The sequence below is a fragment of the Acipenser ruthenus genome, chromosome 5 (assembly GCF_902713425.1).
Source record: "Acipenser ruthenus chromosome 5, fAciRut3.2 maternal haplotype, whole genome shotgun sequence".
NCBI classification, from domain to species: domain Eukaryota; kingdom Metazoa; phylum Chordata; class Actinopteri; order Acipenseriformes; family Acipenseridae; genus Acipenser; species Acipenser ruthenus.
Genome location: NC_081193.1, coordinates 59,870,545 through 59,891,932, shown reverse-complemented (window position 1 = coordinate 59,891,932; position 21,388 = coordinate 59,870,545). Strand labels below are relative to the sequence as shown.

The 21,388-nt window shown below is 40.6% G+C and overlaps 1 protein-coding gene across 1 annotated transcript in view; it reads left to right on the top strand.

Moving 5' to 3' along the window:
* The first annotated feature begins 1,237 nt into the window (after positions 1 to 1,237).
* Positions 1,238 to 21,388, top strand: part of LOC117402339 (phosphatase and actin regulator 2-like) — a 132,296-nt gene continuing 112,145 nt past the window's right edge. The window contains exon 1 of the mRNA XM_059024346.1: positions 1,238 to 1,369. Coding sequence (XP_058880329.1) covers positions 1,357 to 1,369 — 13 coding nt within the window. The 5' untranslated portion in view covers positions 1,238 to 1,356. The remainder of the gene's footprint in view (positions 1,370 to 21,388) is intronic.

Genomic DNA, 21,388 nt, shown 5'->3' with positions numbered 1-21,388 from the left:
GTGTTAAAAGGCACTGAGATTTACTGGAGTAGTAGAGATCTAGGCCAGACAGAAAGCTACCTTTCCGTTCATGTCTCTCTATTCAGGTCTCCTCGCGCCTCTCCCTGCGTCTCTCTTAAAACCCTTACTCAATTAATAACAGTTAAAGACCCACGTGTCGAAGTGCGCTTCAAAGGCAGTACATTGATCATTGTTAATTAGGTGAGGATGCCGTACAGGCAAGTGCCTTGATTCAAAATTATTAGTGCAAATAAATCAAATCAAATACAAAGGCAAAACATCACACAATCAAGCATACATAGTGCACTATGAAAATACAAAATCATATCGTGATTCAAAAAATAGAAAATAATATACAAGTGAACAAACACAAAATAAAAATAAATCAATAATAAAGTGCTAATGCACACCTGCAACACAGTCTCCAAAAGAGATGCTAGGGTAGAGTTGTCCAATCACAGTGGAGTCATTCCACTCCATGTTTAACAGATAACATGACTTTAGGATCTGGATAGAGGTTTACTTGGTTAAATTAATCAATATAGAACAGGGTTGGAACAAAAACAAGGACTAGAACATTAGGGACTGACCCTAATCCCCAAATCCCACAGACATACTAGCAGGGCAATGTGAGGAAGGTCATATACCATCTACTACCTGTGTTATATCACGTAAGATATGCTTAAATAAGTATTTAGTCAGCATCTTGTCTTGTGCAGCCAGTAAAACCATTAGTGCTGTTAGTTTTTCAGAGTGGTGAAGATTTAAACAAGTGAATTACAAAATAGGCCTTGCCTTACATTTTATCTAAAGTAAAATTAATACACATTATTGTAACAACATATGTACAGGCTCAGCATTAACTGTATGATTTACAATGTAGATCTTCTATGGAAGTAAGGCTTAAGTGACATTGAAATATAGAGCACAACTACAGTACTAGAAAACGGCAGCTCAGAACTATGTTTAAATTGTACATTGAGAGAAATTAGGGTTTGTATGCTTGAGGTTCTAAGAACTTCCAGTATTTTTATGCATCTTAATTAAATGTATCTCTTTATTTTCTAATGAGGGATAGAAAAGGATTTTTTTTCAACAGCCCTGAATTATAGCTAAAAGCCCAGGTGGATTCAGGCTTCTACTTGATAGGCTTGGGCAGCCCTAATCAGCCTATAATGGAGCTAATGGCTGTATGTCATCCTTGGAGATCTACATTTCCTGGTGGTGTTTATTGCGGTCAATGCAAGAGGAATTCAGTCAGACAGGGCTTGTTAGTCACAGGAGGGCAGAAAGAAAGAGAGAAAGAAAGAGAATACATTGCTTTTGGGAACATCTCTTGTGGTTTTATAACTAGAAATGGAGACTCCTGGTAAGTACACCCCAAAAGCAGTGGCAGGTTTTTTTGTACTGGTGATTAGTAGTCGAATTTATTAATTTCACAAGTCATATGTAAGTTACAATATGACAACCTTTTCTTTTTAATGTGTTTTATTTCTATTAATGTACTGCCTAACTATTTTAATATGTGTAACCTCCACCAACTTAAAATATGCTGTACTAAAAATAGAGTATGTTTTTTGGCATTAAATCGAAAATGCTTTACAAATCTGTTTCAATATAATTTGTAATAATGGTAAGCCTTCGAAGTTCTAACGCTTAATAATTAGCAGACATTTAGGCTTATGTTTTTATTTTTTCTTAAATTTAACATTGTACCTCTCCACCAGCAAAATTGCATTACCTGTTTTATACACATGCTTGATTGCAGTATGTTTAATAAGAACTACTGAGCTAAATAATTACAATTAAATATATAAGATAATTTGTATATAGCATTATGTTATTTTATTTTACACAAAATCATTATTAATGTCAAATTAAATATTTAGTCCTGAGCTGCCAACTGGAAGAAATTCACTACAGAGCATCCTGTTTTAGAGTTACACTGTTTAGAATAGGGCAGATATATAAGCAAGAATATGAGCTTTGAGTATCATTTGAAAATGTTACTTAAACGAGTCATTCACATTAATGGTTCATACAATCACAATCACTGCAGTGTGTTGGTTTAGAAATTAATTCTGCATTTCATTTTTTTTTTTTATCTAACACACCAGCCGTGAGGACATTTGTAATGGATTTAAACAAAATGGGAAAAATCTGCTTGTTATACAGTACAAAGTGAGTGTAAATATTGTCTAATTCTCTGAAAAGCCTCTCAAAAAGCATTTAACTCGAGTTCATCCTTCAATTTAAAGCGGTCACTTGCCATCTGCTTGCCTATAATATGTACACAAAGCTGTTAACATATTTAAATATTTTTAGGTTGGCTGTTTCAAAGAATCTTGAATGCTGCAGAAAAGGTGTGCAGAAGCTTTGCTTGAGCCTGGTTGATAGGACTGAAATGCTTTGGTACAGAATTGTGATACTGTATTGCATTATCTGGTATTGTATGTTTGTAGATTCAGTGCAAAAAGAAGCAATGTTCTGGATCTGGAAATTTGTATTTGATTTACCCAGGATTATGTTATTTACAACGCGCATAGTTAATCATGTAACTATCTGATAAGCTTTACATGATGACCGGACATGTCTTAAAATGCATCTCTGGCCCAGATTTTGACCATTCAGTGTTTTGATGTTTATTTAACCCTATGTCAACGACAATAATTGAGCTCTTACAGATGATGGTTGAACAATGTTAAATTATAATTTAAAGCACAAGAACGAGACAGAACTGGTTTATATTTTAACAGTTCTGTATTGAATAAGAGTTGTTTTGATTTTTTTTATATTCTATTTATTTATCTTTAAAAAAATGCTAACAGTATATTCATTTAAAATGCTAACAGTATATTCATTTAAAATGCTAACAGTATATTCATTTAAAATGCCACAAACACAAATATAAACTACAAAAATAAGTATGATATTGTACTTGCAAACTTAACAATTATAAAATCTAGTAAAATTGTCAACACATACCTGTGCTTCAATGTGCATAAAAAAGCAACTTAAATATTTTCGTTGAAAAAAAAAACTGCACAGAGAACTTGCATACATAACAAAAAAGATCTCCATCCCTCCAAAAATAAAAAAAGAGAATGCCAATCTAATAGCGTCATTATCAAAGTTTCAAAGTCCTGTATTTATTTTTTTATTATTTATTTTGTATTTATTTTGGGGACTGTTGTGATTGGAGTGTGTGTTTGTGTGCAGTACATTGTAAAGCTAAGTATGATGAGATCGATAAGAGAAGACAACAAATCTGCAAGATTTGAAACATATCTTTGCCATAAAAGAATTAGTTTAAAAGCTAATGCAAAACAGACAATTGGTTGTGTGTGCAAAGTACATTAAAAGTGGTTATTAGTTATTTTACAGGCACGTAGCTTAAAGGCCACTACACACCAGATGCGATGCGATTTTTCATCAGGCGACAATATACTTTTGCAGCAACATGACCCTATGCACCTGAAGAGACACCGACGCGATGCGACAGGTTTGTAAACTGCTAGAGCTATAAAACTAACTGTTAAAAATTGCTGTTGACAAAATTATGATAAAAACTGGTACATATTCAACAACATGCTGTGGAAGTTATGTCGGTCTTCTCTGATGGTAATTCAACATATATGGCAATAAATCATACACACCAGGCTTATCCAATTCCTTTGAAATGGACTCCCATATATTATCTTTAATCTCTATCTTTATAATTGCGATGATCTTTGACATAAAGCCCTGGGTATTTTATTGTCATTTTGGATACTGACGCTCAGCTCCACTGTGTCAGGGACTGTATCACCTTACCCCTTGAATTGGATTTCTATCTGTAGAGTCGAGTCACTGCCCTATTAGAGCCAGGAGCTTCGGTGCGTGTGTGTGTGCGTGTGTGTGTGTGTGGCCCCTTATTGTTACGAATACTTGTTGTGTTTGGACTCGGGCACATCCCTTGTAATTTATATCAGGGATTTTACAATAGATGTATGCACACTTCCACTGGATACATCTGTATGCATTGTCTTTAGCTAAAGTGTAGGAATCAAACATTAAAAATCTTTTTTTTTTCTTCTAATGTAAAGATTTCCAAATAAAGGTATTATTGTTGTAGATATTTGCTTAATAAGAAAAATAAGAAAAAGAAAATGTATGAAAGAAAGCTGTTTTTTTTTAAGTTAAACTATAATAAGACATAGAAGTAATATTAACTATGCCATCAGGATTTAAATGCCAGTTAAGTATTGTATAATACAATTTTCTTGTCTTAATGTTCATTTGGAAACCTAAGTACTGGCGTGAGGATACAGTTAAGATCACAGTCACAAAACAACCAATGTTACTTTGCAGGATTTGCGAATTAAGCTAGACTTTACACTAATGCTTGCATTACATTACACAATGCTGGAAGGTTTACAGGATTGTATAATGTAATGCAAGCATTAGTTCTGTTCACGCTTTTAAATCTCTGTGCAATTTGCTATTATTAAATGCCCTACTTTTCAAATTAAAAATTACGCAGGCAGGGAAATGTCACTTAGGCTGCCAATTTATTACCTAATCCCAGGACGTGTAATATTGATAATAAGAGATCACTTTACATGTTCAGTTGGTTGAGAAATAGCTAAACAATCTCCCCAAATACAATTTGCACTTGCAATAACACTGTGTCAGGTGACACTTATTTGCACTCTTAATAGATTAACTGTCTATTTTTTCACCTTAGGGTGACGTTAGCTTTAGATTATCTGTGTAAACTACAATGGTATAATGCTCAGTATAATGGAACCAGTAAAAATAAAAAACATACATTCGCCCATCTTTGCTAAACCTAGAACCTAGTAGAGATATGGTGGGTAGCCCTTAATTACTGTTTTGCTTTTTTGAGTTGCCACTGTGGTATTTGAGTCACTGCAGATTAGATATTGTTGTCAGCTAATACAATATGCAAGTCTTTCACAACTTACATTGGAGTAGCATGTTTTGTTAGACGGAACATACCAAAATAATCTGATTTTGTAAAACAGTTCCACTGTCCCATTCTGGACAGGGATCAGCTTGTTTCATTTGCTGTTATGGGTTTAGGATATACCGTACTTTGTATTCTCATACATTACATGTACATGGCCAATTTTATTTGAATACTGTGAAAAAGAGGAGCTTGGTGGCACTGCATAAGCTACTTATTATTATCCATTCAATATTAATTATACTATATGTAATAAAATAATATTTATAGATAAACTGAATAATTGTAACTGCTTTAAGTTTCATTACATTGCTGGAATTAAAGTGCAGTATTGCAAGTTAACTACTTTAATTGAGTATGAATGAAGAAAAATGTAAACAGATGGACATGCATTACAATATATATTACTAGCCCAAAAAGGGGTTGAAACTTACAAACTATTTAAGATAAATATATTCCTGTATAATAAATAATATTTAAGCTATAAGTAACAGCCACTATAGAGGTTTACGAGTTAATAAAGAACTGTTGTCCAAATATAATTTCAATGCAAATGGATGTTTAAAACATGGTTATCAGTCAATGATGCCAGATGCATTTTGTTCAAAATAAGGTTCTTTGTTTTATCACATAGTATTAACAATGTCCAGCTGGCAGCATGAAATTACTGCTTTATAATTTACAAACCAAAAGGGAAGCTTCAAAATGCTGTCCTGTATCCTGTAAACACAATTTTCAAAACCTCTAAGTAGATTCAGCAGGTTAAAAATGTCCTTTTTTGTGTCACTGCAGTATGGGTTTTTTAATTAACTCTTTTTTAATTATTTTTTTGAAAGGTGAAAAACGCCTGTATTTATATTTATTTTAAGCTTCTGTTTTTTTTGCATGACGGTTAAACACGCAGCGCAACCTTCCATGATTGTTACATTGATGTAATGTACTGTATCGTGTAGCCATTAGTGGGCCATGCACTCACCAGATGTTTCGCCCGATTCAGTATAGGTAACATGGATTTGTCACATAAATGATATCATGGAGGTACCTTGAAGTTAATGCAAAACCTATGCTATTACTTCACATGATCCTCAGTATCTCTGCATTAGAACAGGGAAAAATCCTTGCGAGTGTGTCATGCATTTTGTCCAGCTTCTCACTGCCAGGTAACAGCAAATGTTAAATGTTCCACTGTGATGTTGCTATTATGGTCCTGGATCTTATAAAAGCGTTTTTGGGTGTTCACAGCGACCACAGCAAAAGCCTGTTGACTCCCAGCTGTCAGCTTTTCTTTGTCCTCTTCTCACCTTAGTCAACCGCCAATCCATTGGCCATATTTGTTGTAAAGATATGGTGTTGCGCTAAACCCATGGCTTCTTGTGAAATACAATGAGAGACTTGACATACTGCAGGCGTCGTAAAGTGTTGTCCTTTTTTTTTTTTTTTAATTTAGTGGTCGCCAATTATTTTTATTATTTTCTCCCCAATTTAGTAATGTCCAATTATATTTTAGGCTCAGCCCACCACTACCACCCCTGCGCTGGCTCAGGAATGGCGAAGACGAACACACGCTGTCCTCTGAAGCGTGTGCCGTCAGCCGATGCTTTTTTTCACACTGGAGAAGCCACCCAGAGCTACAGCGTCGGAGGACAACGCAGCTCTGAGCAGCTTACAAGCAAGCCTGCAGGCGCATCGCCAGATTACAGGGGTCGCTGGTGCACGGTGAGCCGAGGACACCCTGGCCGACCTATCCCTCCCTCTTCCTGGGCGGAGCTCAGCCAATTGAGCGCCATCCCCTGGAAGCTGTCGTCCTCGGTCAGCAAAGGAATAGCCTGGACTCGAACTCACAACGTCCAGACAATAGGGCACATCCTGCACTCCACACGGAGCGCCTTTACTGGATGCACCACTCGGGAGCCCCAAAGTGTTGTCCTTTAAGACACATTTTAACATATCAGCCTCCAGCAAAGCTGTGCAATTATACAAGAATGTCAAATTCCAGATCAACATCATCCAACGTGGTGTGCTGACAAACGTCTATATTTATGCAGTCCCACCACTGAAATAATGCATTTCTTGTATTAATTGATGCCTACTGTTATACTACTATAATTCCATGTCTCCATCCTTATCTCTGCAAAATATTAAACCAATATGGACTGAAGTTGAGGCATTTCATGGAAAACTATTGTCCCCGAGGGCCTGACAGGATTATATTGCATGAGGCTGAGAGCTATTTTGTCCCCTGCAGGACACTATATAAACAGAAGGGGACAATTGAGGTTTTTCATGTGACGTCACCACAGCACGGCCATACTGGCGGTCAAATCAACCATGGCGGCTAATACAAAAACGGTATCTTCCACACCAAAATGTAATGTATTTTCAACCACAGAGCACACTTCTCACCTCCAGTCACAGGAATTAGAAAGATATAATGAGAAGTGCCAGATACTTGGAATTTCTGACCCTGACTGTGCACCGCCGGTGAGTGAGCAAACTTTGACATGATTTGCTGTGTAAACACCATACTAATTTTTTTTTTCTTTTAAGAAAACTTACATGTTAGAAAATATTAATTTCCAATAGTTTGTTTAAAAATACAGTACTAATATGAATTTATGTATATATATATATATATAATATAATATAGTATTTCTATCTTTGTATATAACCATTCAATATTAAATATTCTCGCAATTAAAACAAGGTATACTGTGGCAAAATGGCTTGTAGTGTACAGGTGCAGGAGTGATGCAGTGATTAAATGAAAGTCAGACAATGGTAATCCAAGTGCAAGTGGTTTTATTTATAATCCTGGTCTGGTGACCGTAAATAATATTGCACTGTTCTAAATAACGGAATTGCAGTTCCAAATAATGAACACAGTAAATAGTACACGCACAATACACAAATATGGTCCTGGGTGAGTGCTGTAGTGCTCGTGGTGCTAAATACAATTATTCTTGATAACAAGTGAAGTGATGTCCGGGTTTGTGCTATCCTCTGGCGACAGCTCCAGACGTTTTTAGCCATCTACTAAATAACAAGAAACAATTAGAGACAAAACAAACAAACTCTCACGATACGATTTCACAAACACAGGTCCTTCTGTGTTGTTCTTAATCAAAACGAAGGAACAGATTAGATTGCTTCATCCCCTTCTTGTATCGTCACACATGACCCCTTGATAAACGATTGCAGCCGCTCCTCCAATCCACGGATGCCACATCGTTTAGGGAGTGGTTAACATGTAGAAAACAGAAAGTACTGATTAGAGGAGGAACCTCAAAATGGAGCGAGGTAACCAGTGGTGTACCACAGGGATCAGTATTAGGTCCTCTGCTATTCCTAATCTACATTAATGATTTAGATTCTGGTATAGTAAGCAAATTTGTTAAATTCACAGACAACGCAAAAAGAGTGATGCCAAAGGAACACTCGGCCAACTCTACATTCCCCAATGGTCCCCCCTCCCTTGAAAAAAAATCTGCATTTTGATGCTCCTTACCCGCACGATGTTTCACTATAGTGGAAGGGTTGCAGCGCCAGATACCACCGAGTTATCCGAGCGTTATTGTCCTTCATCGTGTGTAACCACCTTAAAGGAGCATGATCAGTGATGAGAGAGAAAGAACGCCCCAACAAGTAATAGCGAAGAGCGTGAGTAGCCCATTTGATGGCTAAACACTCCTTCTCAATGACGGAGTAGTTAATCTCCCTAGGAGCCATTTTATTGCTCAAATAAATAACAGGGTGTTCTACCCCATCAACTTGTTGGGACAGGACCGCCCCCAGACCAATGTGGGAGGCATCGGTGTGCAGGATGAAGTCTTTGCTGAAATCTGGTGAAATCAGAGCAGGAGCCTGACAGTCACTTCTTGATCAAATCAAATGCCTCCTGACACTGCCCTGTCCATTGAACTATTTTTGGAGCAGCCTTTCGGGTGAGAGCTACCAGGGGGTTGACTATGGTGGCATACTCGGGGATAAATCGGCAGTAATAGCTGGCTAACTCCAGTAGTGATCTCACCTGTGACTTGGTTCTCGGGATCGCCGTCTCCACCAGTGCCTGGACTTTGGAGGCGATCGGCCTCACCCGGCCATTACCCATAATGTAGCCAAGATATTGGGTCTCCTGTTTGCCAAATGCACACTTGCCCAGCTTGGCTGTTAGCCCCGCCTCCCTCAGAGACTGGAGGATGGCTGAAACTCTAACAATATGCTCCTTCCAGGTGGAGCTAAAAATCACCACATCATCAATGTACGTGGCGGCATACTGATGATGGGGAGCTAAGACCTGGTCCATCAGTCTCTGAGAGGTGGCGGGAGCTCCATGCAACACGAAGGGCATGGTCCGGAAATTGAACAAGCCATCTGGGGTAGAGAAAGCAGTTTTCTCTCTCGAGCTCTGAGTCAGTGGAATCTGCCAGTATCCCTTCGTCAGGTCCAAGGTCGAAATCAGCCATGCCTTACCCAGTCGGTCGAGGAGCTCATCCAGCCAGGGCACTGGATATGCATCGAACTTGGAGATGGCATTAACCTTTCGAAAGTCCACGCAGAACCGAGTGGAGCCGTCCTTCTTGCCCACCATCACGATAGGACTGCACCACTCGCTCCGGGAAGGTTCAGTGACTCCAAGCTTGAGCATATCCTCCACCTCCTTGCGAACAGGAACCCGGCGACTCTCTGGGATCCGGTATGGTCTCTCCTGGACCCTGACCCCTGGTGGAGTAATAATGGCCTGAGAAATAACATTAGTCCTGCCGGGCAAGTCAGAGAAAACATCATTAAACCTTTCCACCAACTGGTAGAGCTCTCGTTTCTGATCCGGAAGTAACTGTTCCCCCATCGGAATATGAGCTGTAGCTGGTGGATTGACAGTGGGACCAAAATCCTCTTCCAAACTGTCACCAGCTACAAATAGGGCCTCCCTTTCATTCCAGGGTTTTAGTAAATTGATAAATTCCGGTTTTATTTCGGCAAAAGGGTTGTCTAATTTCATAATTTACTTTACCAATTTCCCAAACCACCTCAAATGGCCCCTGCCACTTAGCATACAACTTAGATTCCGATGTGGGAAGTAGCAACAGTACTTTATCACCTGGCCGAAAAGTCAGAATACGTGCTTGTTTATTGTACTGTTGCTCTTGGCGATGCTGAGCTAGTTTTAGGTTCTCCTGCGCCAAACGACCAACCAATACTAGGCGGTCTCTTAACATAATTACATATTTGACTATGTTTTTAGAGGTTTTTGTTTGCTCCTCCCACCCTTCTTTCACAAGATCAAAGATACCTCGTGGTTGCCTCCCATACAGCAGCTCAAAGGGAGAGAACCCGGTCGAACTCTGAGGCACCTCTCTCACTGCAAACATTAAGTAAGGGAGGAGTTTACCCCAATGTTTTTGCTCTTGGTTGACAAACCGCTTCAGCATCTGTTTCAAGGTCTGATTAAAACGTTCCACCAAACCGTCCGTCTGCGGGTGATAAACTGAGGTTCGGATCGACTTAATTTGCATCAATTTGTATAATTCTTTCAAACATTGTGACATGAAGTTCGTTCCTTGATCAGTGAGGATTTCTTTTGGAATCCCTACTCTCGATATAATATTCACTAACTCTTTAGCAATGGCTGCGGCACTAGTGGATTTCAATGGTACTGCCTCTGGATACTGCCTCTGGCGCTACTTGCTGGCATTCCGGGCATTCCGCTACATATTGCGCCACCTCACCAAAAACTCCCATCCAATAAAATCGAGCCAATATTCGTTCCCGAGTCTTATCGATACCTAAATGGCCCAAACAGGGGACATTGTGAGCCAACTGCATGATCTCACATCGAAAAGACTGGGGAATGAGTAGTTACAATCTGTGTTACAATCTGACTTGTGCTCGTGGCTTGGGATACTCTATATAGTAAGTGCCCGACAATAATGTGCTGGGGATATGTAAGCGGCCGGATATCCTCTACATCCTTCCCCTCGATAGACCGAACCTGACCCCAGATATGTGCCAGCGAAGGCTCGTTCTTTTGCTCCTACGCTAGGTCCACATCTCGGTCCCAGAATTTCGGGATATCGAGCGGAGCTAAAGTAGCTTCAGCACTGGGGGCCTCAGTAACCTGCCCCTGCAGGTCACACTGGGTCCCAACCCCCTTTCCCTCACATTTAACTGATCCTGAGGCTTCCCCCACCAAACCCCAGCCTTGTTTCATTAATGTTCCTTCCCATTTTTCAACCCTTCGCTCTTTTTTTGGGGTTTTTTGGGCGAAATCAAGAGTGGAACAAATCGGTGTGCAGTGGAAAGATATTCCCAACAGTTTCCCCCGCTGCTCCCATGGTCTTACCGGAGACTGGCTTTACCATGCTGTCAAAATGCGGCCAGTCTCGACCTAAAATAACTGGATATGGCAGCTTCTCCGCCACAGCCACGATTACGCGACGGGCATGACATCCAACTGTCAAATCTAATTTAGTGAGGGGGTAGTCCTTGTTATCCCCATGAATACAGGAAATGACTACGACCCCTTGTGACCACCAAGGTACCCCCTAATCAAAGTCTGGCCACATCCTGAGTCCACTAATGCGTGGGTGCTCACCTCACCAACCCGTACATTAACAAGACAAGGCCCCTCCCAATCATTACCCCTGGACTTACCTGGTGCTGTCAGAACCAAATGGGAGGTCACCCCACACTCCATGGCTGCCGGACAATTCCGTGCCAGATGGCCGACCTCCTGGCACCGGTAACAAGTGGGGCGAAAGGGTGCCCATGGAGCCTGCGTGTCCCGTTGCCGATTGGGCAGCGGGGAGGGGTACTCTGCTCTTACCCCGTTGGGGGTCGCCCTCGCTCTCCACTGTGTTGGAGGGAGGCCGCCCATGGGGTGATGCTGCAGTGCTGGTCCGTGGGTAGTGGGGGTGAAGCGTGGTGGTGGTGGTAGTGGTGGTGGTGCCACTGCTCGCGGTTTATTGGAGGCAGGAGCAGGTAGGGCAACCACTGGAGCGGCAGGTAGAGTGTCCTCGAACCCTTCAGCCAATCTGACCGCTGCATCCAGCGTGGTGGGACAGTGGCGACTGACCCAGTTTCTTCTGTCTGGTCCCAGCACCTTCACGAATTGCTCAATGGCAATGAGCTCAGTCACTTTTTCCGCACTATTGGTGCCGGGGCAGAGCCACCGGGTCATGTGGTCCACCAGCTGTTACGCCACCACGTGGGGTCGCAGTCCTGGGGGTCGCTGGTATTCCCGGAACCGGCGACAGACGTGATGTCGAGTCGCTGAAGAATGGCCTGCCTCACTCAATCGCAGTCAAGGGCATCTTCGTTGGATAGGGCTTGGTAGGCTGCCTGGGCCTCCCCAATCAGATTGGGTCCCAACTGGGTAGCCCACCAATCCCGAGAACACTGTGCTGCCGTTGCCTGCCTCTCAAAGGCAACTAAATAGGCCTCGGGATCATCCTACAGCAACATTTTTACCACCCTTATCTTCGGTAAGGGTGGCGTTGGTTCTGTCGCCGGTCCCCCCCGATTGGCTCCATCATGGTCGCCATTCCTTCCTGGTGTCTTCGCTCCTGTGCCTCCAATATTGCTCCCAATGCGGCGGCGTCCATCCCGGATCCCTCTTCTGAACACCAACTGTGAATGATGTGGTGCAAAAGATTGAAAATGTCCAAACAAATTCTCCCAAAACAAACACTTTAATAATCCACAAAAACAGAAATATTCACAAAAATAATCCAAACTGGAAAATAATACACCCCGCTACCTGCGATGGTACCGAGGCAAAACAAAACAAGGTCCAGGTTCAAAAATAACAAACAAAAGACACTTCTTAATCCACAGTCCCCCGTGCACGAAACTGTGCTCTTTTCAAAGGGGACCGTGGTGCGTGCGCTGTGCTGTGTTGTGCTGTGCGATGAGGGGCATGCTCTGGGGTTAGTGCTGGCTCGGTAGCGACAGCCTCCCATCCTCCTGCTCCTCTACGAAAACACAAAACAAACACGTAACAAAACAAACAAACACCAGCTCCGGCCGGTCAATTATTGTCTCAGCACAAGGGGAGGTACTGATGTAGCTGCTTCCCCCCCTTTGTACCCAGAAAACTCCTCCCTACAATCAATGCGTCACCATGGTTTCTCCAATAGAGGGCTGCCCCGCAGCTGACTGCAATGGAATTGTCCTGAGTACTTGCAGCTACGCACCCCTCCTAATATGGTCACCTTCCGGTTTCCACCTACCACCGAGGTGGCAGATCTAGGAGGCAGCATACCTTCCCCCTTACACAGCGCCCTTTCTAGTTGGAAGGGAGATTTACAGCATTGACCCTTTCTCTCTCTATCACAGGATGTTAACTTAATCACATTACAGATGGATTTCATGTGACTATGACATTTGCTCTAATTAGTCTGTAAGCTGCAACCTGTTGGCAAATGATTGTTTTGCAAGCATATGCTTAAAATCAGTTTTAACTGGCTAGCAAGAAAGTTTGTTACCAGACTAAGCTCTTAGTTCCCTTTCAAGTACAAAATGTAACCATTACTGTATGGGTGTTTACTTCCTAAAGACCCTGAACCTGAATAGATATATCAGAGCTGCAAGCAGTGCCTGTGAAGCAGTCATGCTCGCCCCCGAGGGCATATAATGACTGCCTGCACAGATCACAGCATAATTTTTCTTTTCAAATGAATACTTGTTGTTTTTATCTGTGTATTTTACTCGCTATTTGTATATTACAATATTAATGCGATAATTATTGCCATTGTATTAGTTTACTGCCCTGCATGGCTCTGTAACCCTCTCGGTCACACTGCATACTACTCCCTTTGATGGGTGGTTGATGCCAGCTGAGCTTTCTCCCATCAGCTCCCTCCCATTTCATGATCCGTCTCTTTTTTTGTGTTTCTAGGACGAAAAATCGGGGAAAACAATTCAGCTTGTAAGGGGAAAATATCACCAATCATTTTCCCTTTCCTTGTTTCTGCCATGTTTACGTGTGTGGCCGGGGCTGCCATTAATTTCACCAATTCTTTATAGTGTCCACTAATTGCGTGGGTTTTCACCTTCCCTAAAACCACATCAACAATACACGGCCCCTCCCGACCATTTCCCCATCTCTTACTTGTTTCTGATGCCAAATAGCATGTCGCCACGTCACTCTCCATTGCTGATTGGCATAACCGGGCAATGTGTCCAGTTTGATGGCATCTAAAACAGATGAGAGGGGCAGAGGGAACTGAGCTACATATTTGTCCCACTGTTGATAAGGCAGCAGGGCAGGGGCAGCGTATCTTCCCCAGCTGGGGGCTAACCTTTGCCTCCATGGTGGGGTAGGTAAGATCACCCATTGGGGGCTGGGGGCTGGGAGGTCTCGGTCCTGTCACCGGTGACCATTGCCTCGCCCATCTGTACCCCCGACTTCTGGACGGGGGTGAACCAGTGTACCATGTGGTCTCACAAACGTTGGGCAACCACCCTGGGCTGGGTATCCTGTGGCCTCTGGTACTCCTTGAAGCGCACTCAGTGTTTTTCCCCTGTGATGTTTAATCGTCGCAGAATGGCCAGCTTGTGCTGAATTGGCTCAGCACAGGTGTGTCCTTTTAGTGTTGTCAATCACGCTGCAATGATATAAGACACCTGTGTGACAATGAGGGAGAGAGAAAATTCAAATGGTAATGGCAGTAACAGCAAGTTTTTTTTCTAAATATGGTTACTAAAATAAGCAATAAACAGTAGGTAATAGTCAAGTAAAGTCGATTTAATTAAAATAACTTTGTTCTTGGATCAGCACAGTGGAACGTAGTTTTGATTTCGCTGGGACTTTTCTGTGGGCAGCTGGCAGAATGTGTTATTAAACTGGAGTGTTCACAGAGCTGTCGAAGGCAGAGCAATCTAGGAACAGAGCGATCTGCAAGCGGGATTGACTATACTGGTTCATATTTATTTTGCTGGAAAGTATCAATTCGTCGGCTGTGAAGTACTTTTATTTTTAGACTGGCTACATTTTTGTTATTTGTATTTTTTGCTACTTGTTGCTGTTTACAATGAGGAGAAGGAACTTCTGGATCACAGACTAATAAACTAGCTGAACTGGGATAGCGGAGACTATTTGTTTTATTTAAGGCTATGCAGAATTCTGGATGGTTTTAAGCATTCCTGTCTTTGTTTTTAAACAGAGAGACACCAGAGACTGTTTTATAATACTGCTTTTACAGTGCTGGATACATGCAGGACTGTAAAAGCAGTAAACATGCAAATTACAATGTAGCATTTCAATAATGTACTTGTGGTAATAACTGACTGCCATGCAACTACCTTTCCTATTTATAGTAACTGTATCTGCTATTTTCTCCTGTTTTGCATATAGAGATTGAAATGTGTTATTTATTCCTATTTTTTGGTTAATTTTAAATAGTGATTGAAGAACATTATTTAAAGTCTCTGAAATGTACTATTTGTCCTATAAAGAGCTTCACTGCTATTTTAACCTGAATATAATATGCAATGCATTGCATGTGGGTGTTTTAGTCTTTGCTTATTTGTGCTGTTGAAGTTATCTGTAGTCATTGGTTAGTTAACAGTTGATGTTTTGTGACAGGTTTGTCATTTTGGCTGAAACGCAATAGCATATGCAAGGGGTTATTGTAATGAAGTATTTAATATATGCATGTATTTGTGTTTTCTAAATTGCACAATATGATTACATGAATTTAAAATCTGAGTTGCAATAAGTGAAAGAACTTTGTATGTGTTATGTTTATATAGTATTTTGTATTTATAGTAGGCCTGGTGTATATTCTTGATAAAATATGGTTATTCCATGAAACTCAGTATCCTTTATTAAAATATGTATTTATGAACATTAGTTCATATTGAGGTAATAGTAAGGTCTAATAGTTATAACTGTGCTTGCTGTTAGGTCCTAGTGATGATTTATTTGATATAATTTATTTGGTAGGATTAAAACAATGCCTACCTGGCACCCCAGATTAATTTCGTCATAAGCTTTACTAGGTCGTACTGGGCGGCATCGGCATCCGTCATGGCCTGGTAAGCTGCCTGGGCTTCCCCGATGAAGCAGGGTCCTAACTGGCTTGCCCAGAACTCCCGAGGCCATAACACAGTGGTAGTCAGCCACTCAAACGCGACCAGGTATGCTTCCGGGTCATCCTCCACAGTCATTTTCTGCACCCTCGCCTTTGGGCCGTTATCACAGGTCCTGTCGGTGCGTTTGGCTGTAACGCGATCCCCACTCTTTCGATCAGCACTGTGTACCTCTCCTCTCTCCTTCTCCTCTGTCTCCCATCTTTGGTCCAGTGCCTCCAGCAGCATGGATAGTCCCACTCTGACACCACGTGTGGCAAAGTGGTTTGCAGTGCGCAGGTGTTTAGGTGATGCGGTGGTCAAGTAATGACAAACAACAACGTTCGTGGTGCAATGATGGTTTATTTTTAATCCAAAATCACTTGACAACTCTAAATAATAATCACTGGCAATATACATCTATGTGTACTGCTCAGCAAAACCCACGGGGTACAGTCCTGAAATAATAATCACAGTAAATACACACACAGAACACAAACACGGTCACAAGTCCAAAGTGAGTGCTTTTAAGTGCGAGCGGTGAAATACAATTATTTGTGAACAGTACTGCAATGTTGTCCAGGTTGGTGGTGGCCTTTAGCGACAGCTCCTGGTACGTGTTAGCCGTCTAACAAGAACAAACGTTTACAATTAGTACAACAAACAAACAAACACTAAATACTTACGGTATATCACAGTCCTTCAGCGGTTCTCTCGTAACCATAACAAAGGACCAGTTTGCTCGGCCACATCCCCTTTTGTACCTTCAACCACTCCCCGTTGGTTTAGCGAGTGCAGTTGCTTTTCCTCCAATCCGCTATTGCCACATCCCTTCCTGTCTGGGGTGATGACTTGGTGTACTGTGGCTCCGCCCCCTTCCTAGATGGCCAACTTCCGACTGACCCTGGAATGAACTGCCAAACCATCCAGTCTGGGGCACACTGTTCCCTTTACACAGCACCCTCACAGGTTGGGAGGGAGATTTATAACCAAGATTCATTCTTTCTCTGTCACAGAATGTTAAACAGGTGAACGAAAAGAAGTGTGCTGATCCAAAAACAAAATCCTTTGAAACAGTGAAGGCAACGTAGAGTGACAACCTGGTTACAGCTAAAATCAGTTTGTTTTCTGTCACTAAACAGATCGCACCATTCCTTACTGCCTACCAAACTGATAAACCTGTGCTGCCTTTCCTTTACGATGATATGCAAAGCGTTATTAGAGAACTAATGCAAAGATTTGATCTGATGTTCTTAAAGAAGCCACAATCGTTGTTAAGCTTATGAAACTGGATCCAGTGAAAAAGGAAAATTACTGCGATCTCAAAAAGGTAGAAGTGGGCTTTATGGCAGACAGTGTTTTTTAACAACCAAAAAAGTCAATGAACATAGTGTTTGGATTTAAAATGGAATGCACAACTGCGCTGGCTAAGATTGTGGATAAATTAATGGAGAAATCGCATATCAAATATGCTCTTGTGAGAACCATGTCTGCCCTAGATCCAAGACTGATGTCCTCTGCTAGAGATTAGTGCTGTGAAAATGTGAAGAAAATGTTGAAGATTTTAGTGGATGTTAAAAGAGTAAGTGTGACGACATACTTCGGCAGTTCGGGAGTTTATGGAAGTGACAGTGACTGAGTCACTCACAAGATTCAAAGATTATGAGAGTTGAGGTCATTCTGTATGAACACATGGCCAATAATCCATCTTTTACAGATCTGTGGAAACTTATTCAAAACTTGCTGCTTCTTTCACATGACCAGACAAGTGCTGAGCGAGGATTTTCAGTGAATAAGGAGCTTTAGTATCGCAACGTATTATCCTCGATCACATTCAGTCAGTTGGTGGAATACTAAATGTACAAATCACAAAACAACTTTGGCACTTTGTGTCTGGTGCTAGACAAAAGTATATGGCACATTTCGAAGAAGAAAAGAAAAAAGAAGCAGCCATGTCAGAAACGAAAATCGGTGATGGATGCGGTATCTCAGAAAAAAGAAAAGGAGAATGCAAATGGACATTGCCAGTCTAATAGAATTATGAATTTGCTGAGAAAGCAGAATCAACAGGACACTTAACGTGTATTAGTAAATCCAACAGCATGAGGAGAGCTGCTAATGAAAAATAGCATGACCTCACTTCCCTTTAAGATAAATGCACCTCTGCAAACATTAAAAAATGGCAAGTAAACAGCCAGGTAAGATTATCAGTTAATACTTTTTTAATCGAATATACTAAGTCTGCGCTTTTAATTATAGTATTGAAATAATAAGCTATGAGCTATATTCATAAATCATGTCTACCTTTAGATGCCTGCAAGATGTTTTTGTAAATTATAGAGGGCGCTAACAAAAAGAAAATATAATTTTATAACCAGAGCCACTTAGCATAAGACCTGCCCCTTTTTATTTGTTAACCGCATCTACAATTAAAACTGACATGCAAGAATAAATATGAGTAATTTAACAAGGTCCTAAATGGATGTTTTGGCAGTTTTGTGATGACTTTATGTGTCAAAGTGTTAATGTCTTAGATGATATGACCAACTGATATCTTTTTGTCACTGCCATTATACTGTAGTTTTAGTTACTGTGATACAGCTGGGGTAACTGCAGCTGCAGTTTTGACTGAAAAACACTTGTGCATCGTAGCATGACATTATTTTTTGGTCCTGTGTGTGCCTCCCCTTGGGAACTCTCATCCACAGTCGGCAGTGGATAGCCTGGACTTGAACCGGCGACCTCCAGGCTATAGGGCGCATCCTGCACTCCATGTGGAGCGCCTTTACCGGATGCGCCACTCAGGAGCCCCTAACTTTTGATATATGGTTTAATGTAGGCTATATTTCAAATTTGAAGTTCTGAAAAATGAGAACATAGCATACATATACTGGATGCATAGTTCGGTAGATGTAGAAACAGTGTCCCCGACAGAGTCCCCGGTTCAGAAAACTCGTCCCCGAATACCCTTTCTTTTACTCATGTTGGTTAATCTGTCAGATGCATAAATGTGTTGGAGAAATATCCAGACCGTTTCTATTATTATTTTTATTAGCTATAACACTGGAGAGCCCAATCATGCAGGTTTTCTAGGTGTCTTTACATCATCAGTGGCTAATGATCTGGATCACCTGTTAATCTTGACTAATTAAGCCAACAATTGGTGTAATTAAGTGACTGAGAGCTCGGCTGAAACAAAAGCCAGAAGACCCTGTAGCTCTCCAGGACCAGGGTTGGAGACTCCTGATCTAGATGGTACAGCACTATTGCACTTGCCATAGCTAATCTGGAGAACTCCTCTATTGCTGCCAGTATCAGGAAGACTGGCGAGTACAATTTTTTTCATGTGTGTTCATGGATTTGGTTTACAAAATATGGTCACCTTAATTTAAGGGAGATGTAGGTTGTTAAATAAACCAACAACAGTTTCATTAATTTCAACATTAACCTCAATGTTTGAGATTAGTGATTTTTTTCTTTGGAGTTGCCAAAGACCAATAGCTACTTAAATATCTTTAAGGATTGTGAATACTTGATTCCAGCTGGCAGCAGTTATTTTCTTCCTGTGCGCATTAAAGATTTACCATAATCAGTTAACCTTCTACTACCTTGTTGTTGCTCACAAAATCCATTTTAAAGGACATGAGTAAGCAGTATCTTTCTTTATGACCTTGTGTCGCTTTGCTAATATATGTGACCTTGTAAGTGGTTAAAATATGCATGCGGTACATGTGCTTCTGTATGTTATCTACAGCAGTGCATAAACCTAGAGAGCACTGCACTGCAACAACTGAGAGAGCACCATATATACAACAAGGGGAGCTTGAATCAACGTATGTTAAAGAGTAGCGGTGTTCTGAAACAATGTAGCATTGTATGTCCTACATGTTGCTACAACTGTTCAAATAACATACCTGTATTCTTTTCATTAACATCCTGACAACTTTTACACTTTTAACTAAAGTCTGTTTCAAGCTCTTTTCAAAATGGCTGCTCTAGTGCACTGGGCTTTGAGATCTGTCCTCTAAATCACTGCAGGAAGAGCGATTTTTTTTTTTTTTTAACATAACAAAAGCGCTCTGGCTTTTCTGTTCCGTACCACCTCATGGATCATTATTGCTGTGTTATCTGTTTGACAATGTGGCCAATAATCCTTACACTATCAGTGCACTAGAGCGGACATTTTGAAACACTTTCAAGATATAAGTGTAAAAAGTTGTCAGGATGTTAACAATGAACAAAAAAAAATGACAGGTACGTTGTTTAAACAGTAGTAGCAACGCATGGGGGCATGTAACGCTATTTTTCGACCCCACTACTTACTCTTTAAGGTATTGTGACAAAATGTTAATTAGGTCTTAAGTAGAGAAATTTTATATGAAAGACAAAAGATGGTGTTTAGTACAAAAATGTTCAAGATATATGTTAATCGGAACTCATAATACAGATGTTTAAAGTTACAGTCCCTAGAAAAGTAAATTTAGAACGAGATGACATTTTTCTTGATCGAACCTAAACGTATGAAAAAGTACTTCACGTTTGTGTACTGTGGAATGTTGCAATATAAAACAGTGCTAAAATATCCATTGTTCAATAAGGAAAGTAATTTTTTTCTCCCAAAATTGTCATTAGCTTCAAAGAAAGCCCTGTTTTTACTAGTAACTTATAGACATGATTGGATAGCAACTAAAGTTAAAACTTTAGAAGGAATATGCAGGGATTCATGAAACTCCACTTTCATAAAATTGTTTACAGTATATCATTTTTAATCCTATGGTATGGCTTTCAAATTATGACATATTTGGTTTCAAAAAAGTATTTAGGACCAGTAATGTTGTTAGATTGTTATGTAATTAGTCCTACACTTGGGTTTAAAGTAAAAGGATTTAACTGTGCATTCGGCTGTACGATCAGGTACATTCTGCAATACCAATAGCAACATCCTGTCTGCTGTTCTGATATTTATAGTATATCAATGTTTGTTACAGTACCTGAGCGAATTAAAACCTATGGTTGGGTATACTTTGCATATGTTTGTACTGTGAATCATATAAGCTACTAATACCATTTTAGTAATGGAACAGAATAATGTATTTTGGTTTGGCAGAGATGCAGTAGATTTTGATCACTGGAGGCAGATCTTGTCTCCTGGTGGCAAAAATAAATGATGGTATGAAGTGGAAAGCTTTCTGCAACTTCCAAGACTAAATGGTCTGGTGATGACGCACACAAGAAACAAGAAAAAAAATCACCTTCTTTGATATCCTCTTGTTTTTGAGGAAGCCACTCCATGTCAGTATGGTACTGAGCCATCAAGATATTATTATTTGTATATTTAGCAGACGCTTT